At 50.2% G+C, this 26,333-nt stretch overlaps 2 protein-coding genes across 2 annotated transcripts in view; one reads left to right on the top strand and one right to left on the bottom strand.

The window, feature by feature from the left end:
• The window catches only part of SNRNP200 (small nuclear ribonucleoprotein U5 subunit 200), a 118,558-nt gene that overhangs the window by 54,115 nt on the left and 38,110 nt on the right, over positions 1-26,333 (top strand). Inside the window, exons 23-28 of the mRNA XM_073559532.1 lie at positions 500-580; positions 677-760; positions 23,268-23,374; positions 23,452-23,570; positions 24,351-24,505; positions 24,710-24,899. Coding sequence (XP_073415633.1) covers positions 500-580; positions 677-760; positions 23,268-23,374; positions 23,452-23,570; positions 24,351-24,505; positions 24,710-24,899 — 736 coding nt within the window. The remainder of the gene's footprint in view (positions 1-499; positions 581-676; positions 761-23,267; positions 23,375-23,451; positions 23,571-24,350; positions 24,506-24,709; positions 24,900-26,333) is intronic.
• Positions 1-26,333, bottom strand: part of NCAPH (non-SMC condensin I complex subunit H) — a 165,928-nt gene that overhangs the window by 136,700 nt on the left and 2,895 nt on the right. The window lies entirely within an intron of this gene.

The raw sequence follows: 26,333 nt of genomic DNA, 5'->3' as shown, positions 1-26,333 counted from the left end.
TGATGGATGTTTGTTTTCCCTCCCCAGGGACTGCTTTGGGACGTCCCATGGTCTCTGTGTCCCCCAATGAAGCGATATAGAAAACAGGATTTTTGGGTTGCTTACCGTAAAATCTGTTTCTCGGAGCCTTCATTGGGGGACACAGCACCCTCCCATATTCTACAACTCCTGTTCTTATGTTGTTGGTTATGTACAGTTGAGTTGTCTGTTGTGTTTCAATCTATTCTGTTACTTCTCCTACTGCTTTCTCACTAACTGAGGAAATTCCTGCCGGTTGGTGGGGTGTATACTGCGGAGGAGGAGCTAACCTTTTTTTGTGCATAGTGTCAGCCTCCTAGTGGCAGCAGCATACACCCCATAGTCTCTGTGTCCCCCAATGAAGGCTCCGAGAAACAGATTTTACGGTAAGCAACCCAAAAATCCTGTTTTTTTTCACGCTTGCCTTTTAAGGCAGATTAGGTTTCTTTGCACATTTTGATATTTTGATTTTGTTTTTCAGGAAGAGAAACTGGAATTACAAAAGCTTCTGGAACGAGTACCAATTCCTGTGAAAGAAAGTATAGAGGAGCCAAGTGCAAAAGTGAGACTTGTACCATAATTTTACTTCTGATGTGATCCCAGCACTTCGCCCTCATATGTCATCAACTGTTGGTTGGTTGCTCGTCTTATTTTCTAGATCAATGTCTTACTCCAAGCCTACATCTCACAGCTGAAGCTAGAAGGGTTTGCTCTGATGGCAGACATGGTGTATGTCACACAGGTATGATCCTGCGTCATCATTACTTAATGTTTTACCTATTCCTTTTTAGAAGCCAGAAAATACAAGACCTAACAATTAAAGGGAACCAGTCAGGTCTGCCATGGCCACCAATTCAGTTAAGTGCTTTAAAATGAAGATTTTGGGTACCTACCATAAAATCTGTTTCTCAGAGCCTTCATTGGGGCAACACAGGAAACCATTGGTGTATGCTGCTAACACTGTACAAAAAAAGTTAGCTTCTTCCCAGCAGTATATACCCACCAGCTGGCAAGAAGCTAATTACTTAGTGAAAAAGCAGTAGGAGAAGCAACAGGTATACAACAATCATAACATAACCAGAACCAACAATAAACAAGGGTGGGTACTGTGTGCCTCTAATGAAAGCTCTACGGTAGGTACCCAAAATCTTAATTCCTCTATCGTTTTATTGTTGGACATAGGAAACCATGGGACATTCAAAAGCAGTCCCAAGGCTGGAACAGTAGTACTCTCAAGTCAAAGCTCAGGCAACTGCGACTTGTAGGACCTTTCTTCAGAGGTTCGCATCCAATGAGTCGTAGGTGTGAACCTTGTATAACTTGGGAAAGGTATGAATGGAAGACCATGTTGCAGCCTTGCACATCTGTGAGGCCGACTCCTAGTGGCGGACGGCAAAGGAGGGCCCCCACGGCGCGGGTGGAGTGCGCTATGACTAAAAGTGGATGCATTCTGTTCCTTTGTTGGTAGTCTTCCAGAATGGCAGAACGAACCCAGCAGGCAATGGTAGACGTGGAAGCGGCCAAGCCTTTGAGGACCGTCAGGGAATTATGAACAGCGAATCCACATGTCTGACGGGTGCTTTCTTGGAAAGGTAGAGACGGAGAGCTCTTACCAGGTCCGGTTTGTTTAGAGACTGCTCTCAATGATAAGGGGATGGACAAAGGGAAGGAAGAACAATATCCTCATTGAGGTGAAATGCAGAAATCATCTCAGGAGCAAAGGATTGTATCGGATGTAGCACTACCTTGACCTGATGGAACACTAGATAAGGGGAATGACAAGAGAGCTGCGAGTTCGGAAAACTTGTCTGGTAGAAGTGATGGTGACCAGAAAGGCAACTTTCCAGGAAAGAGTGAAAGAGAAATTTCTCATGGAGGTTCGAATGGTGACTCTTGAAGAACAATAAGCACTAGATATAGGTCCCAAGTAGTAGTGGGCAAACCCCTGAATGTTCAGGTTCAGCTGAACAGAAATAGCAAAGTTTGGTTCGAGTAACAGAACAGTACCCGAACCCCATTCACATGAACGGAGGGCCCAAATATCCAGTGTTTGCCATTCTGTCATGTGCAGGACAGTGCGGTAAACACTGCCTTGGATTGGTGGTAAGATCATTACCGCCGGTTAGAGAACTGCGGCTCCCATGCTCTCAGATGACAGCGTTTGCATGCAGCTGTGACCGGAGGTAAAAAGTTTACCTCCAGTCACAGGCATCAGCTGATGAGACTAGTACTCCCATCAGCCTAACTCTGCTGCTGCCGCTCATAACAGCAACAGCAGGTGGCGGCTGATGGGGGAGTATTCATCTACCGGTGTCTGCGCTATAAATTAAATTTAAAAAATTGTGTTCGACTCCCCTGTATTTTTGATAACCAGCAAGGGAAAACTGACAGCTGCGGGCTGCAACCCTCAGCTGTCAGCTTTAGCAAGGCTGGTAATCAAGAACAGAGGGGTTCCCGTGTCTTTTTTTTTTTTTTTTTTTTAATCCAAAAAACCATCCATGCTAAAGCAGACAGCTGGGGGGCTGATATTCTCAGGCTGGTGAGGTGCCATCGATGTTGCCCCTTTCCCCAAAGCCTAAAACAAAAAACAGCCCGCAGGCATCCCAGAAAAGGCGCATCTATTAGATTTGCCAATTCTGATTCTTTACCTGGCAATGCAAAGGTGACATCAGCCTCACAAATATGAACCCCACTTGCCATTGCCACGGGGCAAGTGGGAAGAGCCAGGAAAATAGATGCCTTCTCTGGGGCGGCTGCTGTTTTTAGGCCTTGGGTGTGGCAATATCCATGACCCCTTACCAGCATGAGAGTACCAGCTCCCCGCTGCCTGCTCTTGCTGTTAGCGGCAGAAGGCATAGACTGATGGGAGTAGTAGTAAACGTTTTACCTCTGGTCACAGCGGCGGGCTCATGCTGTCATCTGACTGTGTGGGAACCGTAGCGCTGTGACCAGTGGTATTAATCTTACCACCGATCAGAGCCACCGGTGTTTCTCGCGCTGTTATTCAAATGACAACGCGAGAAACTCCCGGTGTTCGGTGTTCGGGGTGCAGCACCCAAACAGTAACACGGGGACTACCTGATGAAGTCTGTGTTGCCGAACAGTAGATGTTTGGTACGGTCCTTGAACTTTACTGTTGGGGTTCGCCCATCTCTAGTCCCAAGGTTCTACTGGAGGCCAAACAGTATCTAAGAATATCATGACTGGGAGATATAAGATGTAGAATACTGGCCCAATATAGGAGAAGAACTTTGCTCTACCTTGGAAAGCAATATGCACTTCCTACACACCAGAATCCAAGTATGATGGAAAGCAGGATGCGTTCCACCACACCGGAAGTGATGCACCTGGTATACCTAATGGTCCAGCGCACCAGAAGTGCCGCATCTGGGACACCCTGCATTGTAGCGCACCGGAAATGCAAGCACCGATGCGGTCCTGCACACTGGATGTGTAAGTGCCTGTGATGCTGGTGCGCTATGGAAATGAAACATCAGACATATGGAGCCACATGGAATGGGTGAACATGCTGGTACCATCGGAACGTCATGAGACTTCGGGTAATAGAGTGATTGGATGATTAGACAGATGAGTGATTGATGAGCTTAAGGACACAAAAATTAACTCTTATTTGCATGGAGCTGGTGGAATATGACCCATGATATTGGGTGCTTCTAGTATAGTGGTTAAAATCCTGACAGGGTATAGCCAGATGTATACTTTGGATCTTTAATGAAGCATGCCTTTTAAGGGATGGATCCTTATCTGTGGATGCCGTTGCCTATTTGAGAGCCCTGGTTGGAAGTATGTGATGCCCAGTTGCTCCTGATAGAGACTACAGTTTCTCCTGATAGACTACATGTGCCATTCCCCTGATAATCAAGTTTACTCTGTCGCCTAATTGGGGGACACAGAACCTTGGGTGTTATGCTGCTGTCCACTAGGAGGCGACACTATGCATAATCTGAAAAAGATTAACTTTGGCTCCTCCTCTGCAGTATACACCCCTGGACGGCGTCAGCCTTCTCCAGTTTTTGCTTAGTGTCGCAAGGAGGCACACCTTTTTTCTTCCGTTTTTTTCCTTTTTTTCACGGAAATACAGATGAAGAAAAGTGGGTCTCCAGCGAGACTCCCGGCATGGCTCCCTCCTCGGTCCCCTATTAGGGGTACCCGGTTGAGGTCGAGGTGGTTTTTTCCCCATGTCGCTCCCTCCCCAGTCCCTCGGGTCCTGGTTCGAGGTCGAGACCCCCCTCCTTCCCCAACCCCTTTAAGGGGTCTGGGTTGAGGTTGAGGCGAGGATGAAGACCCCCTGACGGTGACAGACGCACCCTCCCTAATCCCCCGCAGGGGGTATTAGGTTGAGACGCCTCAGGTAGGGTCGGAGATCAGGCAGCATTTCGCAGCTTCCAGGGACCCCAGGCTGGCTGAGGGATCCTGTTGGGGCCGGGGGAGGGTGCGGACTGGATGGCACACCAGAGACAGGGTTATTCTGCGTCCCTGTCTCTGCAACAGCAGCGGCTCCATAGCGCTTCAGGGGGACCCCATACAAAAACCGCTACCCCTGCTACCCCCACCGCTATCCAGTCGACCATTCTGGGGGGGGTCTGGTACAAATCCGCCCCCCCCCCCCCCGGACTACCGTGCCGCTCTGGAGCCCTCCTGGGCATCAGGCTTCTAATTTAGGCCGCGGCTTTGGCCTAGCTGAAGCCGCCGCCTTTTCCCTGCCCCCCGGATGACCAAAATGACACGCTGGAGTGTCATAGAAGGGGCGGATTGAGGCAGAAAGGGTGCGTTTTTACACAGCCTAGCGCGCCCTTTTCAGCTCTCCGCCCCCTCTCCTCAGAGCCCCGGTGGCCATTTTTTCTGGATGAGATCCAGGAAAGGAGCATCACAGCGGTCTCCGGGGGGCACAGAACTTGGATCTGTCGGCGCTGGACCTAGGGGCACACCGGTGGGGTAAGCTCACAGCTGGGTTCTCATTACTCAGCTGTGAATCTATACTTCCTATAAGGCTTTCTGTGGGTTCCCTCTGCGTAGCCACCCCTGTACGATCCCTTATAGCCAGCCTCTGTGCACTATGCCGGGCTCAAGGAAGAGAACCAGGCAGGAATGTTTCTATGCATTCTGCACAGCCTGCAAAGCCACGCTCCCTAGTGGCAGCACGTATCCGCACTGCCGGGACTGCATCCAGAACTCTGGGTCAGAACCCCAGGGAGTCCCTACTGACGCTTTAGTGTCACAGGCCACGCCGGAATGGGCAACCCAGATGTCTCAGTCTATGTCACAGTCCATAGACAACCTAACTGCTACATTACTGCAAGCTCTGCAGAGTCGGGCCCCGGCTATGGACGGTACACAGCAAACGGACAGCTTGTCTCAGGAACATGCTGCTTCCGACTCTCACAGACGTAAGCGGACCCACAGGTCTCGATCACCTAAGTCGCACTATAGCACAAGGTCGTCCCCCTCTAGGGAGAGACAGCGTCATTCCAGGTCTCCTGGGCAGTCCCCTGCCACAGACAGACAGTGCAATTTACCACAGGGATCCCCCACCACAGAAGACTCCCGCCCCAGGTCGCCCTCCAGGGATCACCTTAGAGAGGCACAGGATTCGGAGGGCATCTGTGACTCCGACTCAGATAATGAAACGGTCAGGTCCGTGGTACCTTCTCCCCGTAGCAATACAGCGCTAGTTGAGGACATAATTTCTGCCATTCATCGGGTGCTAAAAATTCCAGAGTCGCCCCCGGAAGTCCCAGAACATAGGATTTGCTTCGAAAGTGTTCAAAAACCACCTAAGGTCTTCCCTAATCACGATGAGTTTGAGAAAATACTTACCAAACAGTTTGTGCAGCCTGACAAAAAATTCGCTAATCGCAAATATTTGGAAGCGAAGTACCCCTTCCCACAGAAAGACGCCGAACAATGGACAGATCCACCTGAAGTGGACCCTCCGGTTTCTAGGCTAGCAGCGCAGACTTTACTCTCTGTGCCGGATAGCTCAACCCTCAGGGACGCAGCAGACCGGCAAGTAGAACGCATGGCTCGTTCTATTTTCGAAGCGGCAGGCGCCTCTCTGGGCCCTGCATTTGCTTCAGTTTGGGCATCCAAGGCCATCCTGGCTTGGGCCAAAAAACTACAGGAGGGTCTTCAGGCTTCAAATCCTGAACTCTCGGACCAAGCGGTCCAGATGGCAGTGGTAGCAGACTACATGATTCATGCAGCCCTGGATTCCGCCAGAGGTGTAGCGGGAATAGCATCAAACGCCATCACGATCCGACGCATCCTCTGGCTGCGAGAATGGAAATCAGATGCGGCCTCAAAGAAGTCCCTCACGCGACTTCGGTATTTTACTGGAAGACTTTTCGGCGAAAAGTTGGACACCATGATAGCCAATGCCACTGGGGGTAAGAGTACCTCTCTCCCTCAACTAAAACCGAAACGCACGTTTAAACGAAGAAACCAGACGCGATTCCGATCCTTTCGGAATTCCTCAGGCTGGTCCGTTTCGCGCCCAGTGCAAAACCGCAACCGTTCTCCACGCAGAGACAACCCATGGACTCAGCAGCGACCGGACAGGGCTTGGCAGTCGAAAGCAGGCCAAGCGAAACCCAAGGGAGGAAAACCTCAGAACTTCACTTCATCATGACTCGAGACCTCCGGAAGACACCCCACCAGTAGGCGGCCGACTTTTACTCTTTCAGCAAGTCTGGCTGCCTATTACAGAAGACAGGTGGGTCAGGGAAATAGTGTCTTCCGGATACAAGATAGAGTTCACTTCCGTTCCACCGAACCGGTTCTTCCTTTCTGTTCCTCCAACACCACCAGAAAAGGCTCGTGTTTTCCACCAAGCGGTTTCCTCTCTCCTTCAATCAGGAGTTGTGGTGCCGGTTCCCGCAAACGAGAGATTCCGAGGATTCTACTCAAATTTGTTCGTAGTCCCCAAGAAAGGAGGCGGCGTCCGACCCATACTGGACCTAAAACAGGTCAACAATTACGTACGGGTCCGTCATTTCCGCATGGAGTCCCTCCGGTCCATCATTGCATCCATGGAGCAGGGAGAATACCTCGCCTCCATAGACATACAGGATGCGTATCTCCACATACCAATTGCTCCCGCCCACCAAAGGTTTCTCAGGTTCGCGGTCAACCAAAACCACTACCAGTTTGTCGCCCTTCCGTTCGGACTCGCCACGGCTCCAAGAACGTTCACCAAAGTCATGGCGGCCACCATGGACGTCCTGCACTCAAGAGGCATCCTAGTCGTCCTGTACCTGGACGACCTCCTCGTCAAGTCTCCCACTTTCAAAGACTGCGAGGTCAGTGTCTCAATCACTCTAGACACTCTGAGTCGCCTGGGATGGCTAGTCAACCTACAGAAATCGTCGACCATCCCAACTCGGACTCTAACATTCCTGGGAATGGTATTCGACACCGCCAGGGGCCTGGTGCTCCTTCCCAAGGACAAGACACTGGCCATCCGTCTGGGAGTTCGCACACTCCTTCGCAGTCCTCCTCGATCTCTCCGGTTTGCCATGAGAGTCCTCGGCCGGATGGCAGCAGCAATAGAGGCAGTGCCATTTGCCCAGTTTCACCTCAGGGTCCTTCAACTAGCCATGCTCAGATCTTGGGACAGGAACCCCTTCTCCCTCGACAGGGAGTTCAGGTTGATGTCATCAACCAGGAGGTCCCTGCATTGGTGGCTCAAACCAACCTCGCTTACACGAGGGAAGCCATTCCTCTCAGGACAATGGAAGATCCTGACTACCGATGCAAGCCTGACAGGCTGGGGGGCGGTGCACCTACATCACAGGGCACAGGGCAAGTGGTCACCGAGGGAAGTGACATTGCCCATCAATGTTCTGGAAATCAGGACCATTCTCTTGGCACTGAGAGCCTTTCATCACTTGCTTGCAGCCTCGCACATACGGATACAGTCGGACAATGCCACGGCTGTGGCATACGTGAACCACCAAGGCGGGACCCGCAGCACCCAGGCGATGAGAGAAGTGGCTCATATCCTCCGCTGGGCGGAAGACACAAGGTCGGTACTTTCTGCGGTACACATTCCGGGTGTAGAAAACTGGGAAGCCGATTTCCTCAGCAGGCAAGGAATGGACTCGGGGGAGTGGTCTCTCCATCCCGAGATTTTTTACCAGATCTGTCAACGCTGGGGAACCCCGGATGTGGACCTAATGGCATCCCATCTCAATACCAAGGTTCCCAATTTCATGGCCAGGACACACGACCCGCGGTTGCTCGGAGCGGATGCCCTGGTCCAGGACTGGTCCCAGTTCCGACTCCTGTACATTTTTCCCCCTAATCGCCAGGGTCGTGAGGAAGATCAAGCAAGAGGGAGTTCCGACCATCCTCATTGCGCCAGACTGGCCCAGACGTACTTGGTACGCCGACATCGTCCAACTTACGGCAGACGCCCCCTGGCGTCTACCCGACAGTCACGACCTTCTGTCTCAAGGTCCGTTCTTCCACCAGAATTCAGGGGCTCTCAATTTGACGGCATGGCCCTTGAAACCTGGATTCTAACCCAGGCAGGTTTTTCACCGCCAGTCATTACAACTATGATCAGGGCAAGGAAGCCTGCCTCCGCCAAGCTCTATTATCGTACCTGGAGAGCTTTCTTTTCTTGGTGCGAATCTCATGGACAAGTCCCACACCCTTATTCCCTCCCGAAGGTACTAGGTTTTCTTCAAGCGGGCCTAGATGCCAAGCTATCCTTAAGTTCGCTTAAGAGTCAGGTGTCGGCGCTTTCAGTCCTTTTTCAAAAGCGCATTGCTATTAAACCGCAAGTAAGGACTTTCATCCAGGGAGTATCCCGATTGGTTCCTCCCTACAAACGTCCGCTGGATACGTGGGACCTCAATCTGGTCCTGACAGCATTGCAAGCTCCACCCTTCGAACCTCTTAGAGGAGTTCCACTCTCCATTCTGTCTCAGAAAGTGGTTTTTCTAGTGGCGATCACCTCGTTACGCAGAGTGTCGGAATTGTCAGCACTTTCCTGCAGACGGCCTTTCCTAGCCTTTCACCAGGACAAGGTGGTTCTCCGCACGGTACCATCCTTCCTTCCAAAGGTTGTGTCCAACTTTCACCTTAATGAAGAGATTTCACTGCCTTCCCTTTGCCCGGTTCCGGTTCATAGAGTGGAGAAGGCTCTGCATACGCTTGACCTCGTCAGAGCATTGCGAATTTACGTGTCCAGGACTGCACCTTTCCGGAAATCTGATTCCCTCTTCATTCTTCCGGAAGGTAGTCGCAAGGGGTTGCCGGCTTCCAAGGCTACCCTTGCCAGGTGGATCAGGTCCACCATACATGAGGCCTACCGACTTAACAGTTCCCCTCTTCCGGCCGGTATCACGGCACACTCTACACGGGCAGTAGGGGCCTCCTGGGCCATTCGGCATCAGGCTTCGGCACAACAAGTGTGCAAGGCGGCCACTTGGACTAGCCTACACACGTTTAAGAAACACTACAGTGTTCATACCCAGTCCTCAGCGGATGCGAGCCTGGGTAGACTGGTTCTGCAGGCGGCAGTACCCCAAGTCTAGGGGACTGTCAGCACAATATTCGTCCACTGCTTCCCACCCAGGGACTGCTTTGGGACGTCCCAAGGTTCTGTGTCCCCCAATTAGGCGACAGAGTAAAGGAGATTTTTGTGTACTCACCGTAAAATCTCTTTCTCTTAGCCTTTAATTGGGGGACGCAGCTCCCACCCTGTTGCCCTTACGGGCCGTTGTTTCCTGTTGAGTTCTCATATTGTTCTTTGAGCTCGTACATAGTAGCCTTCTTACAGGCATGGTTATGTTATTTGGTTACGTTCCTCCTTATGCTTTGGCACAAAACTGGAGAAGGCTGACGCCGTCCAGGGGTGTATACTGCAGAGGAGGAGCCAAAGTTAATCTTTTTCAGATTATGCATAGTGTCGCCTCCTAGTGGACAGCAGCATAACACCCAAGGTTCTGTGTCCCCCAATTAAAGGCTAAGAGAAAGAGATTTTACGGTGAGTACACAAAAATCTCCTTTTTGAGGTAACCCATCGGGAGACACAGGGTCAGTCCATGGCTGGCTAGTATGCACAGGGCTAGCTGTTGACTCCCCTTGTAAGGGCGGAAGTCTCGGGGTGCCAAGGTCAGCCTAATAACAGGGACTGACAGAGATAATACCGGGACCCCCTTTTCTGAAGGTGGCAGAGGAAGGAGGAGCGGAGAAGCATGGAAAGTACAACAACTGGTGAGATTGTTCCCTTTTGTTACCTCTGCAAACTGTATTGTATGTCTGACTTTTAGCCAGCATTTTACTTGCATGGTACTTCAAGAAAATGGACATGCTAGCCCTCTATATATGTCAGAAATAATATTTTCTTCCCAAGCAGAGAGATCGGGTTTGCTTATATCGTACAAGTATATGTTTATTGATGTTAAGTAAAGGTTGTTTTATTTCCATATTTTTTGCTATTTCTGCTGGATGCCAGAAGAGGAGAACCGAGTGGCCGACTCCCTGAGGGAAGGTCTTGGCCTGCAGGCGAGATGCTATATTCCTTTGAAAAAAAGCAGACACCTGCCTCTTAAGAGAACTGAGGGGCAGGTCAGATTCCAGGTCCGAATGTGGGAAAGACAAAATGGAAGGCAGAAGAAAGACCATCCGGGAGGTCAGATAAGTTTTGTACCAGTGGAAAAAGTCTTTCTCCAACGCCTCATTGGGGGGGACACAGGACCATGGGTGCTATGCTGCTTGCCACTAGGAGGACACTAAGTGAACACAGAAAAATGAACTCCTCCTCTGCAGTATACACCCTCCTGCTGGCTGAGATTTCTCGGCATCGGCATCAGATTCAAATGGAGGTTTCCCTGCATCTTTCCTCCCCCGGACCCATCCTGCAGCCCACGGATACAGCGGCAACCTCTCCATCCCCCTCTGTAAAGGGGGATCGATTGAGTGATGTACCTTTTAAGGACAGCACAGCTCCAGCTCTGCTATGCCGCCCCCCATGAGTACGACGGGCTGATCTGGGATGACGGTCATGAACGGGCAGGGGGTCCTGGTCGCTAGGGGGCAGGGGGAGCGCTAATCCGACATCCAGCGGAGTTTGCGCTGTGCGCCTCTCTTCAGCCGGAGCGCATCGCCGGCGACTGTCATAAATTGAGGCCCAGGCTTCTGGCCACGCTAGGCCGTAGTCCCACAGATCCGCCCACCGCGAGTGGGTACCGCCCACGTTACGGCGTTTCTCGTTCTGAACGAGAAGCGCCTTCCTAATCTCGGTGGCCATACTTTCTTTGCCCTGTTACTGCGTGACTAGCACTAAAAAGAGCAGAAGCACTGCGGAGAGCTCCCTGGGATTATCGGAGAGCCCCCCTGGTAATATCGGGACCAGGACCCTCCACCGGGTAAGCTGCACTGTGCCACAGCAGTGACATTAACGCCTTCTCTGCACATTCACATCTGCTCCCCAGGCTCTGCCTGTAACCCTTTGGGGGCACTATGTATCAATCTAAAGAAGCTAAAAGGGCTATCAAGTAACACACTGCGTTCTTTACCTCTTGTACCACTTTCAAGACTGCCTTGCCCAGTGTCCAAACTAATCCCTTATGCACGGATTGCGACCCGGCTTGTGCTCAAATGCCATCCGCCGCCGCTGCTACTGTGCCCTCTGTGATTAGTCTCTCTGAGTGGGCTGTGTCCCTATCACGGTCCGTGGAATCACCGACCAAGGCTATAGACTCCTCTTTAAGTCAGAACGTGTATTTGCCGCCCGAAGAGGGCTCTGGCGAAAGCCGGGAACCGTCCACCAGCGGGGGTCATACTCGCTCAAGGGATGGCCAGGTCTCTAGAAAGCAGACCCATGATGCGTCCCCTAGTCATGCTCGCGCTTTAGCCATCCAGAGTTTAAGGACATTGTCCAGAGACCTAGGGACCGGCCACAAAACGGTTCTCGGGTCAAAAGCCTATTGAGGCTAAATACTCTATTGCTCCAGATCTAATGAAGGATTGGTTACAGTCCCCTTCTGTGGATCCTCCTGTATCGCGTCTTGCTTCCAAAACGCTTCTATCCACTTCTGAAGCTTCTTCAGTCAGAAACCCCTCTGATCGTCAAATTGACTACCTTGCCCGCTCAGTTTTTGAAGCTTCAGGAGCGGCACTCTTTACATCTTTCGTGGCGACTTGGGTGGCCAAGGCTATGGCCGCTTGGGCAGAGGGGTTAGTTACTGCCATCCAGAATAGCAACCTTGCTCCGGAAGCAGCCAGTATCGCCAATCAGTTCATGCAGGAGACTTTGTAGTGGATGCTTCTTTAGATGCCGCCAATTGCGCTGCACAGGCAGCCGCAAATGCAGTCTCCATTAGAAGGGCCCAATGGCTCCGCGACTGGCGAGCGGATTGCACTTCCAAAAGATCGTTGACTTCTCTGCCTTACCAGATTGGTTGCCTATTTGGAGAGAAACTGGATCAGCTCATTTCTGATGCTACCGAAGGGAAGAGTAAATTTCTTCCCTAACAAAGGCATTTTCGAAATCAATAGCCGACTCGTTTTCCGCCCTTTCGCAACAACTCCGGCTGGTTCTCCACAACCTTGTCTTCTGGATCTGGTCGGTCCCCGCGTGGAGACAGAGGTTCCCAGGTCTCAAGCAGACCTAACCGCTGTTGGAAACCCAGACCAAGCGCATCTGGATCTAGGGGAGCCAGGTCCCATAGATCCTCTACCCAATGACTTGCTGCGGTATCTGGCGGACACTGACAAAGTAGGCGGAGTCCCTCCCCCCCTTTCCGACACGTTTTTTTTCGGGCCTCACCTCCCAAAACTAAGACAAAAGCTTTCCTTCGGGCTGTCCGTGCGCTGCAAAGGGACGGAGTCAACGTTCCGGTCCCTCAAGACGAAAGGTTCAAGGGTTTTTATTCAAACTTTTTTGTGGTCCCAAAGAAGGACGGAACGATGCGGCCCATACTGGACCTCAAGCTGTTAAATCAGTTTGTCAAGGTACAACGATTCAGAATGGAATCTCCGATCAGTCGTTGCCTCCATGGAAAGAGGAGAGTTCCTAGCATCCATCGAAATCAGGGATGCTTACCTGCACATCCCGATTTGTCCATCCCACCAGCAGTTCCTGCGTTTCGCAATTCGCGAGGAACACTTCCAGTTCGTTGCCTTGCCTTTCAGCCTCGCCACCGACCCAGAGTCTTTACCAAGGTCATGACGGCTGTCATGGCCATCCTTCACGCTCGGGGAGTGGTGGTACTCCCATACCTGGACGACCTTCTGATCAAAGGCCCGTCCCTTCCAGCCTGCGAGGCATCCGTAGGAATCACAGTAAATACACTTTCTCGCCTGGGTTGGAAGATAAACTTCGAAAAGTCTTCCCCAGCACCGGCTCAGCAGGTTTCCTTTTTGGGAATGATCTTGGACACCTCCCGTGGGTTGGTCATTCTCCCGCCAAAAAAGGCCCGAGCCTTAAAAGAGGGAGTGCGGACTCTTTCCCGACCAGTTTCTCACTCCATACGTTTCGGCATGAGGATTCTCAGAAAGATGGTAGCAGTGATAGAAGCGGTCCCATTCGCACAGTTTAATCTCCGCCCTTTGCAACATGCGCTGCTGTTGACTTGGGACAAGAGCCCGCTCTCCCTGGACCATCGGTTCCTTCTGTCCCTGTGGGTCAGACAGACCCTCAGGTGGTGGACACTGAAATCCTCCCTGAGTCAAGGAAAGTCTTTTCACACAGTGCGATGGCTGGTGGTGACCACCGACGCCAGTCTTCTTGGCTGGGGTGCGGTTTTTCGCCATCACACGGCACAGTGTCGTTGGTCCATTCGAGAGTCACGTCTCCCCATCAACATCTTGGAGATGGCAGCGATCAGACTAGCCCTACTGAGTTTCCACCATCTCCTCGCAGGTCACCTCATCAGGATCCAATCTGACAACGCCACGGCTGTGGCATTTATCAACCATCAGTGGGGTACCCGGAGCAGGATGGCCATGCACGAAGTGAGTCACATCCTCCGTTGGGCTGAGATCAACCATTTGTCCATCTCGGCGATCTACATCCCGTGGATAGAAAATTGGGCGGCGGATTTTCTCAGCCGCCAGGGCCTCGCCTCAGGAGAGTGGTCTCTTCATCCGGAAGTTTTTCAGCAGATTTGCCATCGCTGGGGGACTCCGGATGTGGATCTTATGGCGTCAAGACTATACAACAAAGTTCCTTAATTCATTGCCCTATCACGCGATCGATGCGCCATCGGAGCAGACGCCCTAGTTCTGGCGTGGCACCGGTTTCGACTCCCGTAAATTTTTCCCCCGCTTCCCTTGCTTCCAAGGGTCATCAAGAAAATCGGAGCAGAGGGGGTACCAGTGATCCTAGTCGCGACGGATTGGCAGCGCCGGGCATGGTATGCAGAACTAGTCCAACTTGTCGCCGACTTTCCCTGGCGACTTCCAGATCGTATGGATCTACTCTCACAGGGCCCGATTTACCACCAGAATACCGGGTCCCTGTCTTTGGCGGCATGGCCATTGAATCCTGGATTTTAGCACAAGCTGGTTTCTCTCACGAGGTGATCTCCACCATGATTAGTGCTAGGAAGCCTGTCTTCATGCGCATTTATCACCGCACCTGGAAGATCTTTCGTGGTGCAAGGACCATGGTCATTCCCTTCTGGAGTTCTCCATCCTTTCCATTTTGGAATTCCTACAATCCAGATTAGAGTCAGGTCTCGCGCTTAGCTCGCTCAAGGGTCAAATTTCGGCCTTGTCAGTTCTATTCCAACGCAAAATTGCCACAAATTGCAGGTGAAGACGTTCATTCAGGAAGTTTCCCATGTGGCGCCTCCCTATAAAAGGCCATTGGACTCTTGGGATCTTAACTTGGCAGGAAGTATCACTACCCTTTCTTTCTTGGAAGGTGGTTTTCCTAGTGGCAATAACATCAATCAGACGAGTTTCAGAGTTGGCAGCCCTGTCCTGCCGCCCTCCATTCCTGAATTTTCATCAGGTCAAGGCAGTTTTGAGAAGGTCCCTGGCTTTTTTGGCCAAAGTCGTGTCTTCCTTTCATCTCAATGAGGAGATTGTGTTGCCTTTTTTCTGTCCGGCACCAGTCCATCATGTCGAGAAGGCCCTCCACACCCTGAATGTGGTTAGGGCTCTTAGACGGTACATCTCGCGGACGGCTGCCTTCCGCAAGTCAGATGCCCTGTTCCTACTTCCAGAGGGGCATAGGAAGGTTCCAGCTGCCTCAAAAGCCACATTATCTAAGTGGATTCGCTCAGCTATTCAGGAATCCTACCGTGTCAGGGGCACACCTGTCACAGCAGGGATTAAGGCGCATTCTACCCAATCAGTGGGCGCTTCTTGGGCCATTCGGCACCAGGCATCAGCAGAACAGATCTGCAAGGCTGCGACTTGATCCATCTTTTGCATACTTTTACAAAGCACTACCAAATTCACTCTCTGGCCTCTGCTGATGCAGCTCTTGGCAGGCGCATTCTGCAATCGGCAGTACCACAGCAGTAAGGCAGTAAGCTAGTGGTACATTGAGTAGTAACAGTTGTGATTGCTTCCCACCCAGGGACTGCTTTAGGACGTTCCATGGTCCTTTGTCCCCCAATGAGGAGAAATAGGGATTTTTGTGTGTACTCACTATAAAATCCTTTTCTCCGAGCCAATCATTGGGGGACACAGCACCCACCCTGTTAGGCTATTGGCTTGTTGTCTCGTTCTTAGGTTTTGACATAGTTATTGTTCCTTGTTTAGATACTCCTACTGCTTTCTCACTGAACTGGAGAAATCTCAGCCAGCAGGAGGGTGTATACTGCAGAGGAGGAGTTAATTTTTCTGTGTTCACTTAGTGTCCTCCTAGTGGCAAGCAGCACCGATGGTCCTGTGTCCCCCAGTGATTGGCTCGGAGAAAAGGATTTTATGGTGAGTACACACAAAAAAACTCTACTTCTACTACAGAGGTAAATGCGAGAGAAAGAAAGCTTCCTAGCTGTGATCATAGTTTGAACAACCTGATTGGAGAATTGGAGAAACCAGTGGATTTCAGAACTGTGGCCTCACCAGCCATGCCGTTAAATTGAGCGACTGAGAATTCTGGTGGAAGAGAGGACTCTTTGCGAGAAGGTCTGGGAGGTCCTGGAGTCTCTACGGAGTGCCCGCAAAGAAGTTGTTACTTCTGCTTACCAGGGTCTTCTGGGCCAGTCTGGATTGTTGAGAGTGATGGGCACTCCCTCCATCTTGATTTTCTTGACCACCCAGTGGCGAGGGAGAACTGAAACCAAGGAATTACCAAGGCGTTGGAGCCGATTGCTAGCAGGTCGCGTGATCTAACTGAGAAACCTTGTGATTTAGTCTGGATGTTATTAGGTCGACGTCTGGAGTTCCCCAACTTAGGCAAATGTCTTGAAGACTGACTGACTTGGGGATCACTCGCCAGTGGCAATGAGACCCTCTCTGCTGAGAAAGTTGGCCGCTTAGCTCTCCATTCCTGGGATGTGTACTGCTGAGATCGGTACGTTCTGCTCAGCCTATAACAGAAACCATGAATTAATAACAGAAAACTCACTCATATTGATATGTGGACAGAGCACTATACACTTGGCCACAGATTTAAGCACTCCGAATAAGCATTATAAAACAGGAGAAGCACAGGAGTGTTTGAAAATGTACAAAAATACTTTATTAGCACCTAAAATGTTACATACTAATCAAACAAGTGCTAAATAAGGACACACAGTAGTGGTTCTCCGCAGAAGTGTATAATTACAGAAGGTTCAGATACTGTTCAGAAAATTCTTTATAGTAAGGTCTACTATGCAAGTTTGTATCCCTTTTAATTAGATACTACCTCAGATAGGGAAAACATTACATAAATCTCCCATATCCAAAAGAATCATTACTATCCCTTCAGAGGGACAAACACAAATGTGGAATAAAAAAGTTATTTTTCCTTTCATTGACAAATTCAGGCTAACAGGTTGTAAATTCTCACCATGCTTTCACATATTTATACGGCTGAGCGAGCAGTGTGGTGTCACCCACATCGCAACTCCCAGGCCCGCAGGCTATGCCCCGTCACCAACACAGGTGCTCCAGGGTGAATTCCGGTGGCTGGTCTTTGAGGAAGAGGTGGTCACCAGCGGTGACCTCCCCCCTTCTCGTAAGGAGTTGATGCCGTCTTCTGCACTGTCCGGAGACGGTGCGAGAAGGAGGATCTTCGTTCCCAGCGACCCTCTCCACCCGAGGGCCCCTGTGGTGATCCTCACCTCACCTCTGAAGTGGAGCCGGACAATTTTCAGGTTGGTAATCCTTCCCTGTTCCCCCGTCCAGCGGATGCTCTTCATAAGAGGATCCCCTCCTCGAGCCCCATAGAAACCAACGGTGTCCGTCCCACAGTTTAATTTCGCACCCTCACTCTCGCGCGTCTTCCCAGCACTGTCAGTCCCCGGGTCCCCTTAGCACTTACCGGTGCCCGCGCCGCAATTTGAATTTTGCGCCCTCATATGCGCTAGTCTTTCCGGCTCTGTCAGTCCCCGGGCACTGCTGTGTCCGCTCTCATGCGCACATCTCCTTCGCTGGTGTACCGGCTTTTTTCTCCCCCCTACACACTTCCGGCGTGTCAGCACTGTCGGCCTTTACTTTCACTTTCTTCAGGGGAGCTTCCTCCTGTCACGTCCCCTGCTCTGCGTGCGCTCCCTTGGCGCCGTTCTTTATCCAATCAGAGGCTGCATATCTACATAGGCTGGCCTGCAAGGGGAGTGTGCACTATCGGATCGCTGGTACTGAGTAGGCTCTGCTCTTTTCCCTCCTAGCTTCTGTGCTACTATTTACCACTCCTCCGCAGTATCACCATTTATAGCTCCTTTCTGCTATACTGCAACAGGCTCTACCTATGCCCAACTCTGCAAGGGCTTCTTGTCCTAAGTCCACTATAACTCATTACGCCTGCGCACACTGCAAGAAAAAGTGGACATCATGTCAGTCATCTCCTTTCTGCCCGTCTGCAGTCTTTCCATCATGTCTGCCCCACAGGAGCACTCTGACTCCCGGGATGAGAGTGCTCCCCCTCCCCCAGAGTGGGCCGTTGCCATGTCGAAGTCGGTCTCCGACCTGACTTAAGTATCCCAGTCCCTGGTCCAGGTCCTAAAACGCCTTCCACAGCTATCCACAGCCACCAGTGCTCCGAATGCCTCTCATGGCGATTCGCATGCACCTGACTACAACCTTCAAAGGGACAGACCGGGTAGGAGTTCTAGGAAAAGGACTCTGGCTCCTCTTCCATCTCACAGGGCCACTCCGCAGCATCCAGGCTACTCTCCTCTTCCCAGTTCCCCTTGGAGGAGGAGGACCTTGGGTCGGACGTGGATTCCCAGTCCGGGTCTCACTCAGATACAGACCACACTTCGAAGATGCAGGACATGATAGATAACCTTATCTCGGCTATTACCCAAACTCTCAAACTAGAAGAGGATGAGATGCCCTCCCAAGATTCCTCTGTCTCATTTAAACAGGTAAGGCGTTCCTCCCGAGCCTTTCCCAACCACAAGGAGTTTGATTCTACCTTGACCAAGTACTGGGAACATCCCGAAAAGTGTTTCCCGGGAAGGAAGCACCTAGACGTGCTATATCCCTTTAACCCGGATCTTCTTACCAAATGGGCTGAGTCCCCCTAAGGTGGATCCGCTGATCTCTGGTCTGTCCTCCAAGACTGTCCTGTCTCTACCGAACGGTGCATCCCTTAAAGACGTGATAGACAGGCAGATTGAGTCACTAGCCAAATCGTCTTTTGAGGTGACTGTCGCCACCCTCTGCCCTAGTTTCGCCTCCACCTGGGTGGCGAAAGCCATCGGCCTGGGCCAAAATACATGAGCATCTTGGTATCAGCTTCTCCAGATGAGCTAGCAGAGTTGGCAGACCAGATTGCTAACGCCAGCAAATATCTTCTGGCTGCCTCCTTGGGTGCAGCCAGAGCAAGCAGCAACATCGTTGCCATACGCCGCATCCTTTGGTTGAAGGCGTGGAGTGCAGACGGGACCAATAAAAGGTCTCTCACCAACCTAGCCTTCCAAGGTTCCAGGCTCTTTGGGGCCAGGCAGGACCAGATAATTTCAGATGCTACTGGAGGTAAAAGCACCTCTCTACCTCAGTCCAGACCTAAACGCCCTTTCAACAGGAAAGGTTCTCAACCTTTTAGGTCCTTTCAACCTTTCCCGTTTTCAGAAACCTCCCAATAGGACCGTCCCTCTGCTTCTGGAGAACGAAAAAAAACCCATCCTTCAAGCCTACACCTCACTGGAAGCCAAAGGGCCGACTCTCCAAGTCCCTTGGGTTCCGCCCCAACAGATTCTCTTCTAAGTGACGGGTCACCCCACCTGGAAATTTTTCCAGGGTGGGAGGCAGGCTTTTCTTCAGGGACGCATGGTGGTCGGCAACGCCTGGGTCAGAGAAATCGTTACTTATGGTTACAAAGTCGACTCTCCCCCCCCCAGTAAGACGCTTCTTTCTGTCGTGTCCTCCAACACAGCCATCTCAGGCACCGGGGTTTCTCCAGGCTGTCTCTTCCCTTCTAACCACCAGAGTAATCGTACCCGTTCCTCAAACCGAGCGATTTTCAGGGTTTTACGCAAATCTTTTTGTAGTCCCGAAGAAAGGCTTCGCTCCGCCCAATCTTGGACCTCAAACTGCTGAATCGCCACATTCGGATCCGCCACTTCAGGATGGAATTTTTGCAATCGGTGATCGTCTCCATGGAGCCAGGTGGAATTTTTCTGATCTGTAGACGTTCAAGACACTTATCTCCACATTCTTGTTTGTGTCCAGCATCAGAGATTCCTTCGGTTTGCGATCCAAGAGGATCACTAACAATTCACGACCCTTTCGGCGTAGCTTCTGCCCCCAGGGTCTACACGAAGGTCATGGCAGCCATCATGGCCGTCCTTTGCTTCAGGGGAGTTCAGTAATTCCTTACCTGGACGATCTGCTGATCATAGGCACGTCCCGCCGAGACTGCGTCCAGAGTCTTCAAGTCACTCTGGACACTCTGACCCGTCTCGGTTGGATAATCAATAGGGAAAAGTCCACTCTGATCCCGACTCAGCAACTAGTATTCCTGGGCATGGAGTTCGACATGAAGCTGGCTCGGGTTTTCCTTCCGAAGGGCAAGTTTTCAGCTCTCTGCAAGGGAATTAAATCCCTAAAGCGCTCAGTCCCCTTCCCTCTTTGCTCCTGCATGAGAGTCCTAGGGAAGATGATTGCCTCCATGGAAGCCGTGCCCTTTGCCCAGTTCCACACCCATCCTCTTCAACTGTGCCTCTTGTCTGCCTGGAACAAGAGAACGGTCTCTCTAGACAGCCCTGTTCTCCTGCCTCTCAAAGTAAGGCAATCCCTGACCTGGTGGACGCTATCTGCCTCAGTCCTGCAAGGGAGGTCCTTTCTTCCTCTTCGGTGGCAAGTCATCACCACCAATGCCAGTCTCCTCTGGTTGGGAGCGGTTTTCCTTTGGCACACAGCGCAAGTTCGCTTAAACGCCCAGGAAGCCCCTCTCCCCATCAGTCTTCTGGAAATCAAGGTATTTTTCCTTGCCCTTTTCTGCTGGCAGTATCTCCTAGCAGGCAAACCAGTCTGCATTCAATCAGACCATGTCATGGCTGTGGTGTACATAAACCACCATGGCGGGACTCGCAGCAAACAGGTAATGGTAGAAGTGGCAAAGATCCTCTGTTGGGCAGAACACCACGTTCCGGCCATATCAGCCGTTCACATCCCGGGGGTAGGAAATTGGGCAGACGATTTTCTGAGCCGCCAAGGCCTCGCATCAGGCGAGTGGTCTCTCCATCCCACGGTCTTCAATCAGATATATCAGCGTTGGGGCACTCCGGACGTTGACCTCATGGCGTCTCGAATGAACCACAAGGTTCCTCTGTTCGTGGTCAGGTCCCGGGACCCACTGGCCATCGGTTGCGATGCCCTGGTAATTCCGTGGTGCCATTTTAAACTACCTTACCTGTTTCCGCTTCTTCCCTTGATTCCAAGGGTCGTAAAAAAGATAAAGTCAGAAGGGATTCCAGTGAGCCTGATAGCTCCAGACTGGCCAAGACGACCTTGATATGCGGAGCTGATAAATATGCTCTCGGACGTTCCCTGGAGGCTTCCTGACCGTCCAGATCTCCTCTCGCAAGGCCCCCTCTCCCACCAGAATTCTCAGTCTGAGTTTAACGGCATGGCCGTTGAGGCCGCGGTCCTGAAGGAGTCTGAGTTTTCACACCAGGTCATTCAGACCATGATCAGAGCTAGAAAACCAGCTTCCTCGCGCATTTACCACAGGTACTGGAAAGCCTTTTTCCGGTGGTGCGAAGAAAACAATTTGTTTCCAATGTCCTTTTCCCTTCCTTCTATCCTGGGTTTCCTTCAAGCAGGCTTCGATTCAGGCCTATCCATCAGTACCCTAAAAGGCCAGGTCTCCGCTCTGTTTATCCTTTTCCAGAAGGATCTGGCCTCCGTTCCGCAGGTGAAGACCTTTATTCAGGGAGTCGCCCATGTGGCTCCTCCTTACCATCCACCGATAGAGCCATGGGATCTTAACCTCATCCTCGGCGTTCTCCAATGTGCGGCCTTCGAGCCCATTCAGGACATTTCGCTTTCCTTCCTCTCATGGAAGGTGGCCTTCCTAATTGCAATTACGTCCATTAGGAGGGTCTCCGAGTTAGCAGCATTATCGTGTCGTTCCCATACCTTATTCTTCATCAGGACAAGGTGGTTCTCAAACCCATTCCTTCGTTTCTTCCCAAAGTGGTATCTTCCTTGCACATCAATGAGGACATCGTCCTTCCCTCCTTTTGTCGGTGGGTGTATACTGCCAGGGAGGAGCTATTTTTCCTTTTTTGCATAGTGTCAGCCTCCTAGCAACAGCAGCATACACCCATGGTTACCTGTGTCCCCCAATGAAGGCTCCAAGAAAGAGATTTTACGGTGAGTACCAGAAAATCCCTGTATATGCAAGTTTGGCATAGTAACCCACTAAGATATATGTGTGTGTGTGTGTATAGTAATAGTAGCATGTATAACCTTACCAAGCCGCAGAGAAACCACCGCAGCATAAATAAACAACCCCGATGCACGTTTCGTCCGCTAAATCGCCTTGCTTTCTCAAGGGGGGGTGTTATCTGCTTAACCTGCAAGGACCTTTTGTATCCTAGGAAACTAGTCGTGTTATACCACATGACTGGCTTTTCAATGATTGTTTTGGATGATTACCTGTAAGGACCTTTTTGTATCTTAGGAGACCGGTCACGTGTTGTACCACGTGACCGGCTGTTTAATGGTTCTTGTGACGAGGAAGATGGAGGGCCGGATTATGCGGGGCAGAAACGCTTGCCCTGTTTCTGCCCCGCGTCATCCGGCCCTCCATCTTCCTCATCTTTTGACAGGGTGCTATGGCAAACCGCCTGGCTCCTTTTCTCCTGCACTTGAGGGTTGGGCCGGGTTGTGTGGGATCAGTGGGGCTGGCCGCGGGTGCATGCGCCATCTGACGCAAATTTTTCAGACGTCCTATCATGGAAGGACCCAAACTGATGTCCAAACATCTGTATCCAGATGGCTGGATGTCTGTGTGTCCTGACGCTGTCTGGCTCTGGATGGTGAGTGGGCAGGGGTGGGGGGCCAAGACCGTTCTTCGGATCGCCTGAACACATCTCGTGTGTTAGGGTCCTGCCGGATAGACAGATGAGGATATGGGGTGTCAGACCATGCCGTATTCTCTACGTGGGATAATCGAGTGACTATTCACACTGTTTCCCTCCAAGAGGTTACTGAAGAAAAGATAAATAATTAGTGAAAAATGCCAAAAACCGAGGTAGATGTAGGTCTACTGAAAAACCAATGTCCCCCTCTCACTGACACTAAGCTAAACAGATTAGCTTCTTTCCAGTTGGTGGGTATATACTGCTGCTGTTATAAATGCTTTTCTTTATCGCTTCATTGGGGACACAAGAAACCATGGTTGTATGCTGCTGACATTATGCAAAAAACAAAAATGGCTCCTCCACAGCAGTATACACCCACCGATAAAGCATTTATTTAACTGAATTATGTTATACAGGGCTGGTTAGGGAGGGAGTTTAATCACACATGACTGAATGTTACTGGATTGGTAGGCATGGGGGACCTGACTGGTTCCCTTTAAACTACAGAACTAATGGGATGCACTACTTATCATGTACTGCTCCTCCATCCTGATGTTTTTTCTTCCATCCTAGTCCGCTGGACGTCTCATGCGAGCAATATTTGAAATTGTTTTGAATCGAGGATGGGCGCAACTCACTGACAAAACTCTCAATCTCTGCAAAATGATAGATAAAAGGATGTAAGTGACCCCGGTATGTTAAATAGCTAGTTTCTAACCGCACACTTACAGCACTGAACTCCCGCCTCTATTTTCAGGTGGCAGTCCATGTGTCCCCTTCGTCAGTTCAGGAAGCTCCCAGAGGAAGTGGTGAAGAAAATTGAAAAGAAAAACTTCCCCTTTGAACGTCTGTATGACTTAAATCACAATGAGATAGGTGAGGAAATAATTTATTTACAGGTCTCGACTGGGCAATCGCGTTGTAGAATGCGTCTGACATGGGTCCCACTTCCAGAACTCGCAAAGGGGAGCAGATTTTATTAGAAAACATTCAGGTGACCAATACGTCATGTAGTTTTACTTGGCACCCATTTAGAGGAAAAGGTGACGATGTATGTAACACAGTGCTTCCACCACTCTCCTATCTAACGACATGAGTATTGTGCTTCTTTGCACCCCTCCACCATTGGCCGCAGCATTGTTTCCCACACCACCCCTCCACACAGGCAGGACTATTCTTTCTCAGACCACCGTTAAAGGGAATCCGTCAGCAGGTTTTTGCTATGTAATCTGAAGACAGCATGGGGTAGGGGTTAAAACACAGATTTCAGCCTCTTATCAAGTTATATGGTTTTGTTTGCTTGCAATGACTGTTTTACCACCAGAAGCTTATTTCTGGACACAGCAGCATGTGCATGCTCGTCCGACTCGGCCCCTTCTGTCATAGGCATCTCACTGTCTATGGACATTGTGTATGTAGAGCCTGGTGTTCGCGGCGGCAGCTTCCTCAGCTCTGTTGTATTGCTAAATCTAAAAACTATGTGTCAGAACAGCCAGTAAACACAGTGATCGTTGGATTCAGCTTCTCTTAGCCTGATGTAGGCAATCAGATGTGGTAGCAAAAACCTGCAGACAGATTCCCTTTAAAAAACAATTGTCTTCTAAAAATTATTTAATCCTTTAACTCTTTTTCATTTGCCACTTCAAACCATTTTAGGTGAATTGATCCGTATGCCCAAAATGGGGAAAACCATTCATAAATATGTGCACTTATTCCCAAAGCTGGACCTGTCCGTGCACCTACAGCCAATAACTCGGTCCACATTAAAAGTGGAGCTGACCATTACTCCCGACTTCCAGTGGGATGAGAAGGTGCGTTTTATACGTCTAATTATATGCATTTTCAAGTGTCTAGCTGCTTCTTATATAATCTGCAGAACCAGATGTTCATTCATCAAAGAATGACTGGAATCAGCAGTAGGCAAAGCAGAAATAGGAAATGCGTCCATTTCTATCTATCTATGTTAGATCTGTATTTTAAGTTATCATAGCTTTATTATATTTTATTGTTGACAGGTCCATTGTTCTTCTGAAGCTTTTTGGATTTTAGTAGAAGATGTGGACAGTGAAGTGATTTTGCATCATGAATATTTCCTTCTCAAAGCCAAATACGCCCAAGACGAGCATCTTGTCACTTTCTTTGTTCCAGTTTTTGAGCCTTTACCTCCACAGTACTTTATCAGGGTTGTGTCCGATCGTTGGCTTTGTAAGTAACTTGCTCAGTTTATTTGCTTACATACAGAATGTTTTTAAGGATCTGCACACTATTTTGCAAAAGTCTGTTTTCATTATTTGAACTTTGATTTGGTCATAAATGATCTTCGATTGTTCAGGAGAGCAGATAGATGACCCTGCCAACACACAAGTTTTTTTTTCCAGATTTTACTGTGAACATCATTCTCCTGCTGGGTGTTTTCTATAATTCATAGACGCTACAAGAGCCAAACAAAGTAAATTGTTTTATAAAATCGTATACAGCCATAATAACATGCATTTAAGAAAAAATTACCTCCAACTATCCATGACCTTCAAAAAAAAAAAAAAAAAACACCTCTCACCTGATTCATGGTGCCCAAACCACTGGCAGCCAGGTATATTTTTTTTCTGAAACAACCCTTCAGTCGGGGACCATATCCAGACACTAGACTAATCCGGCACCCCCTCTCTCCCCAGTCGGCTCCTCCCAGTACCACTGCAGGTGATCTCCCATAGTAGGAGACCTGTGAATCACTTGGAGTGGCGCTGAGAAAAGCCAAGCCATCCAGTGGAGGTTCTCGTCTAGTCGCTCTCTCTGCCCAGAGCTTTCAAAGTATATTTTCTCTGAAACCGTGGAGCGTTTCAAAGGAAAATATACTTTGCTTCAATTGTGGATCCAGGCTCTTGATTCATGCTTGCCTGCAGTTTGGGCAGCGTGCATCAGGTGACAGATTAGATAGTATTATAGGTGCTTGAGTGTTATGCTATTTAGCTTAACCTCTTCAAGACCACCCAACAAATTTAGTAGAGCATTTCCAAAATCACAGTGTTGTCATATACACATACATTTATTCATTTGTGTCAATAAAACCTATTTATCGCTTCACTGGGGGACACGGGTATCCATGGGTGTATGCTGCTGTTGCTAGGAGGCTGACACTAGGCAAAAAATGGAAAAATAGCTCCTCCCCAGCAGTATACACCCACCGACAGGCACCAAGAACCTCAGTTTAAGCTTAGTGTCTTTAGGAGGCGGACCTGGATCTGATCCCATATCTGCAGTTTTTTGCTTTTCAGGTATCTTGTTGTGTTTTATTAATCTTTTTCCTTTGTTTTTCAGGTTTTTCATCTTCAGGGTAACAAGGTGTAAATTCTCACCCTGTTTTCCCACACTTATGTGACTGAGAGCAGTGTGGTGTCACCCACATTACCCACTCTCAACCTCGCAGGCAGGACCTTATCCCCTGTCACCTTTACGAGTGTTTCAGGGTGATTTCTAGTGACCGGTCCTTTGCCTATTCCCCACCTCACCCCTCTCCTCGAGCTGAGAGGAAAGACGGTGGTCACCAGCGGTGGCATTCCCCCCTTCATGTAAGGGATTGATGCTGTCTTCTGCACCGTCCGGAGACGATGGCGGGATGGAGGATCCTTGTTCCCAGCGACC

This window comes from Dendrobates tinctorius, unplaced genomic scaffold (assembly GCF_039654945.1).
Source record: "Dendrobates tinctorius isolate UK_male_01 unplaced genomic scaffold, ASM3965494v1 ptg000272l, whole genome shotgun sequence".
Classification (NCBI taxonomy): Eukaryota; Metazoa; Chordata; class Amphibia; order Anura; family Dendrobatidae; genus Dendrobates; species Dendrobates tinctorius.
This window is presented reverse-complemented; position numbering and strand designations above follow the sequence as displayed.